This window comes from Benincasa hispida, chromosome 3, assembly GCF_009727055.1.
Source record: "Benincasa hispida cultivar B227 chromosome 3, ASM972705v1, whole genome shotgun sequence".
Lineage (NCBI taxonomy): Eukaryota > Viridiplantae > Streptophyta > Magnoliopsida > Cucurbitales > Cucurbitaceae > Benincasa > Benincasa hispida.
The window spans coordinates 55,667,201-55,679,808 of NC_052351.1; the positions used below are offsets into that span (position 1 = coordinate 55,667,201).

At 34.5% G+C, this 12,608-nt stretch overlaps 1 protein-coding gene across 1 annotated transcript in view; it reads right to left on the reverse strand.

The window, feature by feature from the left end:
- Positions 1-275: 275 nt before the first annotated feature.
- The window catches only part of LOC120073631 (putative ABC1 protein At2g40090), a 35,385-nt gene continuing 23,052 nt past the window's right edge, over positions 276-12,608 (reverse strand). Inside the window, exon 5 of the mRNA XM_039026438.1 lies at positions 276-476. Within this exon, the coding sequence (XP_038882366.1) occupies positions 276-476 (201 nt within the window). The remainder of the gene's footprint in view (positions 477-12,608) is intronic.

Genomic DNA, 12,608 nt, shown 5'->3' on the forward strand with positions numbered 1-12,608 from the left:
CTCCTCCAACCGAACCACCTTTGGACCAAACCCCCTAGCTAAATTGGTTTTAGGAACTGGCTCCTCCCACTCACAAAGAACCTGAGTGTCCATTGATCGCCTCTCACTTCCACGACACCCAACCTGCGAAACCTCCTCACTGTCTGACTTCTGCACCCCCGAGCCTTCTAACTCTGGCTTTAGCACCACGTGGCCCCACCACCACAACCCCCACACCTATCAACCCTTTCCCCAGCCCCCCTGCACCATACCACTCTTCTTCATTCAGCCTTAGCCTACTCCATCAGGCACCTCAAACCAGCTCCCTCAAGGACCACCTCAACACCCCTCACAACCGGTTTACATCCGGCCCTAACAACCTCAAGGCTCCCAAACACCCTTTTCACTTCCTGCCCATCAACTAACCCAATACCCAGCCCACCCAGTTCAACCCTCACAAATCGAATTCCCTTCTTCAACCCAACACTCCTTATAGCCTAGACCACTCCTATGGCAGAGTCGCAGACAACCCAAAAATCCTTTACCTCCGTAGAACGAGCACCCACCTCCCACATCGATACTCCCATCAGGCACACTAAAAGGTTGACGAGCAAATCGTCCTCCATTCTTCTCCTTTAGTCTTAGAGGCGACCGCTTACGCACCATCATCACTAACTCTCACCGTGTTAAACCCACACCATAATAAGATCACCGTCTGCTAACCAACAGAACCCAGCCTCACCAGTCGACCACGAATCCACTAATCAACAGAACATCTCTACCAGTTGCGCACAAAAATAACAAGTTGTGGGCTTACCAGTCAGTCGATGGCGACCATTGAACGCATCTACGAGCAGAAACCTCGATGACCGGCAAACGCACCACCAGCTTCTGTCGAACCAACCAGGATCCAGAAACGATCAGCGATGGCTCCCTACCCGTAGTGTCAGCAGTGGCGACCCCTCGGCGAAACCTGGACGAAACGGCGACGACCCTCACGAACCCTAGGCGAAGCAGCGGCCTCCTCACGAACCCTTTTTTAGAGACTATTCCTGGATATGCAATTGTAATGATAAGTACTTATGATAAGTTATTGGCCTAATGCATACAAGTGATGCTACATGCAAAATAACATGTCCTCATACAGATGTAGGAAGCTTAGCTCTCATAATCAATGGTCTAGTAATTAACTGCAAACGTTTTATGAATGATTCTGCTAAATAATTTTATGTATGGACATGAGCTACTGGATGCTCAACACTTATCCAAATTTAACATATAATAATTATCAAAAGCTTAGGATGTAAATTTACCAATATTATGAAGACGAATGGTCTTAATTGTATAATAAAGAAATTATGCTCTAAATTTAATTATTTGAGCAAGTAATCCTACAAATACAATATTTCAACTTGATAATAAGCACACATGTGACCATCTATTAATACCATAAGATATCTAAATAGTCCACTTGATAGGTTAATAGGTCCACGTATATCACTAAGAATTTGTTCTAAAAATGCAGGTGATTCAATCCCCACTTTAATTGGTGATGGTCTAATTATCAATTTTCCTTGAGAGTAAGCATCACATGATAATTTATAGATTGAAGAATCTTCTGGCTCTTCAATGATTGTCCATTTGAATTATCAATAATTCTTCTCATCACTATAGATCTTGGATGACCTAATTGGTCATGTCAAATTGTAAATATGTTTGGATTCATGAACTTTAGGTTCATTATTGTATATGTTTCAATTATTCGTATATGAGTATAATATAATCCAGAAGATAAAGTCTTCTAGTATACATTTTTCATTTGAAACAGTAGATATGATATATAGATATTCCACATTATTCTTATTATCAGTCTTAATCTGATAACCATTGGAACGTATATCTTTAAAACTAAGTAGATTTCTCTTTGATTGACTAAAAAATAATGCATTGTCAATTGTAAATTTTATTTATCTAGTTAAAATAATATTTACTTATCCAAATCTTTCAATCAGGTTTGCAGAACTTGATATCATATTGACTTTTGCTTCCAGCGTTGTCAGTTTGAAAAAATATTTTATAATTATAGTATTGTATGTGCAGTTGCATTGTCTGCCAGACATAGAATTTCTTTACTCATTTTTTAATCACCCAATATATGAAAATGATTCAAGTTTCTTTATTAAAAGAAAATAATTACAATAAAAAAAACAACATTTAGAACATACAAAGGTTAACATTTACTAAGAGAAGAAAAAAAACATTAAATCTAGCTATTTTCAAAGTCAAATGAAACACTTGATGTTCCATCAATTTTAGCAATTTTCTCTTTAGGAGATTCAAATATAGATATTTTCAAAGTCAAATGAAACACTTGATGTTCCATCAATTTTAGCAATTTTCTCTTTAGGAGATTCAAAGAAATTTGCCACATCCAAAATTTTCATTATAGAATGGGTCAAATATTTCACTATCCTGGTATGCAAAATTTGCTTTTACATTTTTTTCCTTTTCTTTCAATGAGGCCTGATGGAGAACAACTAAGTGTTTTGACGTACAATAGGTACGTGACTAATGTCCAACCATTTTGCATTGAAAGCATTTATTTTCAACACTTTTTGAACTCTTATCTTGTGGGGCTTTTCCTTTGTGATTGTGTGGTTATTTTGAAATTTGGATGATTAGAATGACCATGAAAATAATAATTATTTCTTCCTCTGTCACGATCACGACCTCGACCGCAATTATTATTAAAATTCACAACATTCACTCCAGGGAATGGTGTCCTTCCAGTTGGTCGAGAGTTATGATTTTTTTATCAATAACTTGTTATTTTATTTGGCTATGACAAGAAATGAAATTAATTCAAAATATTGTTTAAAACATTTCTCTCGATATTGTAGTTACAGAAACATATTCGAAACATGAAATGTGGAAGATGTTTTCTCTAACATATCAGCATTAGTAATTTTCTCTCTGCATAATTACAATTTCGAACTTATTTTAAATAATGCGGAGTTATAATCACTTATTGATTTGAAATCCTGTAGTCTCAACTGCATCCACTCATAAACGAGTTTTAAGAAGAATAACTGTTTTTTTATGATCACCTCTCTTTCAAAATTTTCCACAAGATACGAGGATCATTTATTGGAAGATACTCTATTTTCAATCCCTTGTGGAGATGATGATGAAGGAAAATCATAATTTTTGCTTTGTCCTGATTGGATGTTGTATTTCCTTCTTTAATAGTCTCTCCAAGATTCATAGTATCCAAGTGAATTTTGGCATCAAGAACCCATGACAAATAACTATTGTCGTTAATATCAAAGATGGTAAATTCTAATTTTATGAGATTTGTCATGACAACACTTTAGGACCTACCTTTAGTGGGAAAAATAATAGAAGCTCGTGTCGATAACGAGTTGTGAATTTGAGGAGCACAATGGAAACACGGATGCCAATAAAATATAATATTAAAATAAATTAACCATAATATACATAGATATATAAAATAAATAAATAACAAAAGTAAATAAAATAACAAATTATAGATTTCTCCACTTTCTCCAAACTTTTCGAAAATTTTCTCATGTGTATGCCTTTCAAAACTCACAAAATGCCACTATTTATAGGTAATTTGGCAAGTAGAAGGTAGATTACATGGATACTAATAAGGAGTATTTATAAGACACATGGATAACACTTTGGAAAAATGGGGACATGACACATGGTCAATGGACACTAAGCATGAGCATCTAATGGGCATCTATTTTCTAGAATATTTATAATACTTTAGTAATAATTTTGCTTTTCTTCGTTTTGTCTCATTTCTTTTCACTTTTCTTTTATTGATTTACCATTGTCATTAACATTTTTATTTCTCTATTTTTGACCGTTTATTTTCAAATAGGGAGCTCTTAAAACATAATAAATCAAACATAATTTAGGGATTGGATCTCATTGATTATATTTGGAATTTAGGCTGACTAGAGAAATAGCAAATTTTAAAGTTTTATTTGAAAAAATGGCAAAAAGGTTTTAAAATTATAATAACAGCAAAATGAATTTATATAATAGAAAATACTAATTATTAAATGACAAAACTACCCTAAAACAAAAAAAATTAAATACAAACGAGAATGCAAAGATACACTGCTTCAAAAATAACTCGAATACCACAAATACACTATACCTAAACGTTCCAAAACTACAAATACACAATATCTAAACATTCTAGAAACAAAAATTAAAAATCACCAAATATGGTCCTTAATGCTTCTAGCTGCCCATAGAACGTGTGTATGCGATAGAAGATAACAACCAGGCAGTGGGCGTTATTAAAAATTTATGGATGTCTACAATGATGGACTTCCTCAAAGGTGAGAAAGAACAAAGTTGATTGCACCAGTGAAATTGTTGGAAAATGAATATTTGAAGGAATTGCAACTTCAAGAGGATGTGACAATTGGGAATATGATTGCGTTTAACATGTAGGGAGTTTCATCGTCTTCATTTCAATAGATCATTTTGCTCATAGGACCTTGAAAGCCAACTTTAAACACTATCAATACTTAAACGTCATTGTTGAAAACGATGTTCAAAGTAGAAACAAAAGCAGGAAACATGTGTGTGAGCAGAAAAGGTCAATGACCTGGTGAGGGTGGTCGTCAAAAGCTAGCCAAGATGATGAAATTCAAGAAAAGGGTTGTTGAACCAACAATCTCAGACATGAGATTGAGAAAGAGAAAAAGAGTTTTTGGGGGCAACTAGGTGAAGAAGATGAAGAAGATGAGATTTAGAATTTTATGTTATCTTTTTTTAATAACAATAATGATGATGATGATGATGATGATGATGATGATGATGATGATGATAATAACGACCATAATAATGACCATAATAATAATAATATTAATATTAATAATAAACTGAACAATATACATATATATATATATCTAGATATATATATGTACATATGTATGTATGTATGTATATATATGTCTATATGTATGTATATGTATATATGTATATATTATACAGTAACATATTTCAAACATTTAAAGTTAAATTCCAATTTATATGTTTCTTTATAAGTACAACAAGCCATTTTTACGTATTTTTATATGAAAAATTGAAAACATTGAAAATATGAAAAAAAAAAATCAAATTAATTTGATAACAAGATGTATAAAACAATGAAAAATACTTAGATACAATTGAATTTATTACAAACATTTAAACAAATCGAGAGTTAGTTTGACAAAATCAAATTTGATAATAAAAAACAAATTCAAATATAAATTGGAAAGAAAACTCACGAAGTTTTTGTTGTGATTAATTTGATAGGTAGTTAGGTAAAATCTAATTTGATAATAAAATATAAATTCAAATATAATTCGGGGAGAAAAAAATTAGGAAGGGAGTTCATTTATTTACAATCATAACGTATTCATAATTTCATTTTTCATTTACACTTCAACAATTACACTTTATTTATAACTCCACCAACAACAACTATGGAAGAAGTCTTACTCGTTGTAGAGGCATAATAAAAACAACAAGATTGCAAAAGTGAATTCTTATTTATTTGTCAAAAAGACAAATTAATGGTATAATAATATAGTAAGATGATAATGAATAAATGGTGATTAAAAATGTACAAAAAATGATAAAATTTAAATGAAATATACAGTTTGTTAAATAATAATATGTATAAAATAATAAGTAAATCTTAATTAGGATAAAAAAATTTAATCCAAATTTAAAATAATAAAAAATAGAAAAATATAGAATTAGAAGATATAATATATATTAAACTCATAATGGTGATAAACAAATTTAATATTGATTAATTTTGAATATTTTCGGAAAGTGGTTAAATCAAATAAAAACAGAAAGGTAATTTGAATCAGTTAGGGGAGAAAAATAAGGAACATATTGGTTTATTTTAAATCAATTCGTGAAGTAGTAATTAAAATCTAATTTGAATATTAAAAATAAATTCAAATTCCAAAAGAGGGCGAAAATTACGGAATGATACTCATTTTCAATTTTGAAATTGGATATATTAGATTATAATATGATTAATTTGGTGATTAATCAAGCTCTGCAATTACATTGTATTTATATTCCGGTTATTAATCAAGCTCTTCACTTACATTGTATTTATATCTTAATTATTAATAAAGCTCTATACATACACTGTATTTAATATTCCATACATATAAACTAACTAAGGGTAATTTAGGTATTATCAAAATGTTAACTACAATAGTGATTAAATATGAAATATGTATAATTGAATCTAATAACATATACAAAATAATTTAAAACTTCAAAAATATGAAAAAAAATCCAATTAATTTATTAAGAAAATGTATAAAAAAATGAAAAATAATTCAAACATTTGAATAAATTTAAAATTTGATTAGATAAATGAAATTTAATAATGTGTGGATATTTAAAATATAAATTTGATAAAAAAAATCTAGATATTTAATTCAATTGAGATTAACTCGAGAAGTGATTAAACATAATAATATAAATTAATGATAAAATCTGCATTGAAACGTTAAATACGTCAAGAAAATTAGGAAGAGCGGTTATTTTGAGGAAGACAGCTATTTTTAGTTTTCAAATGAATCGATTAGAGGTAAAGTGGAAAATTAAGACGCCAACAATTTCCTCTATACAGAACCCCCGTCATTGCTTATGATTCTATACTCAACATTATTGGGTTGTATGTCCTAAAACTCCACAATTTGTAATGTTAAACATATTCTATTATCAATAAAGATGTTATTGACGTTTATTCAATGAAACTGTTGTTGAATATGTGAATTGCACTTGTAAAGACTAAATCCAATAAAATAAAGATCCATGATCATTATATGAATACATGAACTTTAGGTGGAGACATAAGAGTGGATGCAATTGGATAGATTGGAAGAGATTCTCAATAGCAAAAATGGTCTATAGTATACGAATAAGGCTAGGTACCTTATACTAGTAACACTATCGGATACGACCCACTCTGTAGTTGTTAAATTTATTGTAAATTGCTAAAGAAGTATAGACCCCGTACTCCATTTTTCCTACATAAGTGAGTAACAAGCGTGTTAAGTAAAATTATGAAAGGAGGTAAAGAAAGTAGGCAGATGGAGGAAGAAAATTTTAAGTGTTAGAAATACTTAGTCAAGGGTGAGTTTTAGATAATATAACAAGTGAAAATTGGCTAAGTATGGAAGCAAAGTGTAGACATGCATTGATGGAGAAGTGTGGATGCATGGGGTTGCGTTGTAGCAACCAAGGCTTGTAGAGGTTAAGTGTTGAAGGCAACGATAAACTATACATTGGTACTAAGGGTGAATACATGAGTTGAAAGGCATGTTGCATTGATAAGGCTTGCGGCAGCCTCAAGTGTTTGCGAGCAAAGGCACTGGACGATCGTGTAACAGATGGGCGGTGCTATATGATTGTGTATGCGATCGTCTAGTAAGTGAACGACACTACATGATGAGGTAGGCGATTGTGTAGGCGGACGCTGGGTGATCATATAATAAATGCACGGAGAGCTAAGCGATGCGGTAGGCCATCGTGTAGTATTGCGCGGAGCTCAACGATGCGATAGGCCATCAAGCATAAAGCCCGGTGCTAGATGATACCAAGGATCTTGCTAAGTGATAGAGCTAAACGTAGCGTTAAGCGATGGGACGTTGGCATTGCACGATCGGCATCAGTGCTAGACGATGAGCTGCACGACAAGCGCTAGACAATAGACGTTGGGTGCTAGACGATAGACGTTGAGTGCTAGACGATAGGTGCTGGGTGGTAGACGATAGGCGCTAGGCGGTAGACGATAGGTGTTGGGCGTTAGACGATGGAGTATGTGATGTAAGCAAGGCATTGAAACTCGATGCACACTAAATTTATGTTATGAGGCGAAGGCCTAACGAGGGTTATGAAGGAAGGGAAGGAAAAACAAATTAGTTGAAGAAAACCTACTAATTGGAATTGACCGGAAGCACTAACTGCTGGATGAGGTGGCGTTTGACCATTGAACAGGGGAGCAACAGGAAGTATAAAAGGGATAGGAACTTCAGAAGCTCGGTTTTGAAAAATGACTTTAGCAAATTAAGTGAGATCGGTGTCATTAAAATCTGGGAGAATCTCATTTTTAGGTTGTTTTGCCAGAGAAAATCTTACACGGAGAAGAAAAAGTGAAGAACTTGTAGAAGGACAGATTCTCAGATTAATTAGAGCCCGGAGTGAATATATGGAAGCTCTAAGCCAAATTACAAGGACTTTGGGGCGAGAATTTAAAAAAACTCAATTCTAAACATGTTTGTAGAAGGAAGTTTCTTAAAAAGAGTTCTGGATTTTGAATTATGAATTTCTGAAGTTGAAAAAGAAATCGGTGCGTAAGCAGGCGCTGCTTGGGAAGATTAAGCAAGCAGCTCACCATTGTGAGTGAAAGTAAGAGCGAGATAATAAAATGAGCGAGAGCGAGAATGAGTTAAAGAAGAGCTGGATTTCATTAAGATGAAATCTCGCTGGTTTTGCGGAATCTTGCTGGAAGTGACAAATCTTGCTGGGAAGTCGCAAATCTCGCTAGAAAAGTCATAAATCTCGCTAGAAAGTCACAAATCCTGCTAGAAGTGGTAAATCTCGCTTATGAGGATGATCTCGCTCATGAGGACGATCTCTCTCATGATGATCATCTTACTAGTAATGTTGTTTTGTTGGTGAAGTTTCATTAGTAAGCGAGCTATCTGAAGCATTTTGACCAGAATCTAAGGACTCTAATTGGGAATTATGTCCTTTCAAGCCAATAGGAGCTAGGAGAGGCATATAAACCGTTAAGAGCCTGACGAGCTGTGAGTGACTCTAAATGCTTTACATGTTTTTATTAATTGCTAATACTTATGAATATCTAGCAATGCATGTTTACTAAAAGCTATTTATTACAACTATTCTCAAATAGTTACCAGGCAATGCATATCACATTAATGTTTATGTTTATGCTATGTTTTTCAATGAACAAGAGAGCGTTAGTATAGAATGCTTTTGGGCAACTAAGTCATTAAGAGATAAGAATATTGCAAGTTCAGTATGAGTAGCTCAGTATGGAAGGACTAGAGGAGAAGGTACTGAAGTTCAGTCTTAGATCTGAATAGCCAATACTGAAGGACTAGATGAGAAGGTACTGAAGCTTGATCTTATATTTTAATAGCTCGATCTGAAGAACATGGAGAAGGTATTCGAGTAGTCTCGATACTGAAGGACACAGAGAAGATATCTGAGCGGTACCTAAGGTAGGATGGTACTTAAACTAGAATCACACGAATGTAAGGAAAGTGTTTATGGTAGTGTAGAGATCATCCATACTAACTATGGACTGACGTTGAAGAATTGAGTAAAGGTTCTCTCTCAATTAAGGTTGCAAATTAGGTTTTTAGGAAGAGAACAAAAAGGTTCATTCCTAGTTAAGTAGTAATGCGGTAAAGAATGATAAAGAGTGAGCAAAAGGGGCCACTCTAGACTAATTAACTAAGGCATAGTCCAACAAAAGTGTGAAATAGTGCCATATGATGTTGATGATGACATGAATATATAGTTGCCAAGTTTATGTTTTTAGTTAAAGCTTTCAGTTTTAATATCAAATTTATGTATGAACGTTATGCTTTAAACGTTAGTCACTCACTGGGCTGTTAGCTCATGTTTTCAAATGTTTTCCTGTCAGGTAGCGATCAGTTCCCAAAAACTTCTCTACTACTACTCTGCCACTCAGAGTCAGATTGAGAATACTTAATTGAAAGACCTATATTAGTTAATACACGTGTGTTTTATATAGGTAGTATTCTAGATGGGGCTCACTAAGTTGTTAATATTCATGTAAACAGTGCTATGAAACCCTTAATGGTAATGTGTTAAGTTAATTAGTTCAGTATATTGTGAATGTACGTATTCAGGATTTAGCAAATTTAACAGGTTAGATAGGCAGTAAGTGCCAACAAGAGGGTTGGTAACTGGTGCAGTCACCACTCCATCCAGGTTAAGAGGGTAATTTGGGGCGGGGTGTGACAAGTTGGTATCAGAGCAAAAGATTTTGGGAAGAAATGGGAAAATTTTATATATAAGTCTGAGTCCTGAGTCCTTAGCATGTGTACTACTTAAGTAAAAGGAAGATGTCAAGTAGAAGTGGCAAGCAGAGCAAACAGACAAACAACGGGAACCCTGACCCTACCTTTAGAAGCGCTGAGATTCAAAAGAGCGGAGATTCCAGTAAGTGAAGGATAAAGTTTCAGTGGCATAGGAAGAAAGAAGAAGGGAAGTCGGAAGTCACGCAGGTAAACATAGACTTTTCACTAAAGATAGAATGTTTAGCAGGTTTTCTCAGAGGTTGGTGGCAAACATGAATCTATTCTAGCAGTTCAGGGAAAAGGTGTAATCTAGAGGAAGTCCTAGTCAGATTAATCCTAAGAGATGGGAAAAAGATGAGCAACAGTGAGCTCGAAATGTACCAGGGTTACGTTGAGTATAAAAAATAAGGAATAAAATGGTCAGTAGAAGGCAAAAACGAAAAGGTCCAGATCTGCTGATGTTCTAGGTAATAGCTCGAAGTTTGAATTGTAACTGAGCTAGGGACTAGTACAGTTAAGAAAACATTATGTATACAGTATGGTAAGCCATAGTTAGGAAATGTTATAGTAGAAAGTGATACTGGGGTATGCCCTAGTATACAGTCGACTTCCATACAAGCGGTTATGCAAATAATACAGAGAAATTACAGCATGAACATCAAATGTACAGAGGGAAAAACTGTACTAACAAAGGCGGAAACGTCTCCGTACTTCAATGCGCACTCTGATCGAACCACAGCAACCACGAGCACTCGATCTACACGACCGCAACATCACATGAACACAGCACGAACACTTCGCGCTCGTCCTCAATGATCTCCTCGGTCATGAACTCCTCTGCAACACAACGAACTCCTCCTACAAAGCACCACGAACGACCTCTAGAAAACCTCGATGATGTCGAGTTGAGTCTGACACCACCAATAAGGCGACCTTGGTATTCTCGATGTGAAAATCCAGAGGGTGGGCTTTGTTTGGACCATGTGTGAGGCAGATGAATGGAGGAAAGATAGATCGTGTACACGACTGGGCAAGTGGGAGCAGTCGAAGACCTATTACATAAGTCGATGCCCAATCGTTTAGATAAAGCTATACAATCGTCTAGCAAAAGCTATGCGATTCTTTAGCTCGGTCGATTCTACATGACCATTTACCTTGGGCCAACGATCGTTTAGCAAAGCTATGTGATCATTAAGTAAACACTGCACGATTGGTTAGCTAGCACCTGCATGATCATTTACTCAGCCCAGCCGTCGTTTAGTAAATCTGTATTTACTTGATGACTTCCGTGAGTTTCTTTTCACTGGAGAGAAAACTCAAAATCTTTTCAAAACTTTTGTGAAAACTTCTTTTTCAAAATAGGAAACTGATTTCCTTTTAAACTCACAGTTACCATGATCAATAACCAACCACTACATTTAGTTATTTAAAAAAAATATTAATTATCTAATAAATAATATTATTATAAATATAAATGATAACCAACTTATCATATTATATTTATAACCTATAGTTTTAATATTTCATCTAATGAAACATATAAACCATAGTTCTTTTTTTATTCTATGGTACTTAATGTAAATCTCATTTACATTAATCCTCCACTAGATGTATTTTATACATCATACCGATTATATCACATATATAATCAAAATACCTCTTTTCAATTTGAACATTTTAAATCAACACTAAGAACTTGATCCTTCAACATGAATCCAAGCTACCAAGGGGACCTCATGGACCTGTAAATCCAAAGCTCCAATGATACGTGAATAATTGACTAAACTCTTTAGTCACGGGATCCACCATCCGTTAACTGCCAGACACTCCACTAAAGACTGACAGCTGAACTCTCCTCACTACAGGTATATTATGTGTCCATTTTAACCAATCAGCAGTGCGACAACCCTTCACAGATCGCTTGTAAGTACAGTTGGGCCAATAATCGTTATGCCCCTGTAGTTACATCTGTCTCCTTAAGTACCACTGATTCCTCTAATGAACATAAATCATAGTCCTTCTATGACTGAGTCTTTTTTTCCAAAGAGAAGTTGTGGCTACTATGTTCAAGCCCTAGAATCAACCCTTAAAGAAGTAATCTCTCTACTTATTCCTACTTCGAGAAAGGAGTGAATTCCATATTGTGAATTGAGTTCCCAGCTTCCAGATCACATAAGTCCCCAAAAAGGTAGGCATGTTGAGTTGGCAATCTGGCCACTCTCACCCATACTAATCAAAGGACATCCCTCAAAGGCAGGAGTTCACAAAACACTCAGGATTGAGATCGTGTCACCTATGGTCGTTTAGGTGAGATGCAAGTATCTAGTATCAACAGCGTTATATACAGAGTCTAGTCATCTCGTGGTCCAGGTCTTATACAAACTCTTTGTATATGACACCCATGCTCCACTTTTTCACACGAATGGTTAGGATCAACCATCTGTAGTAGTTTACAACACTTGCAAACCTCTACAAAGCGGACCGTAT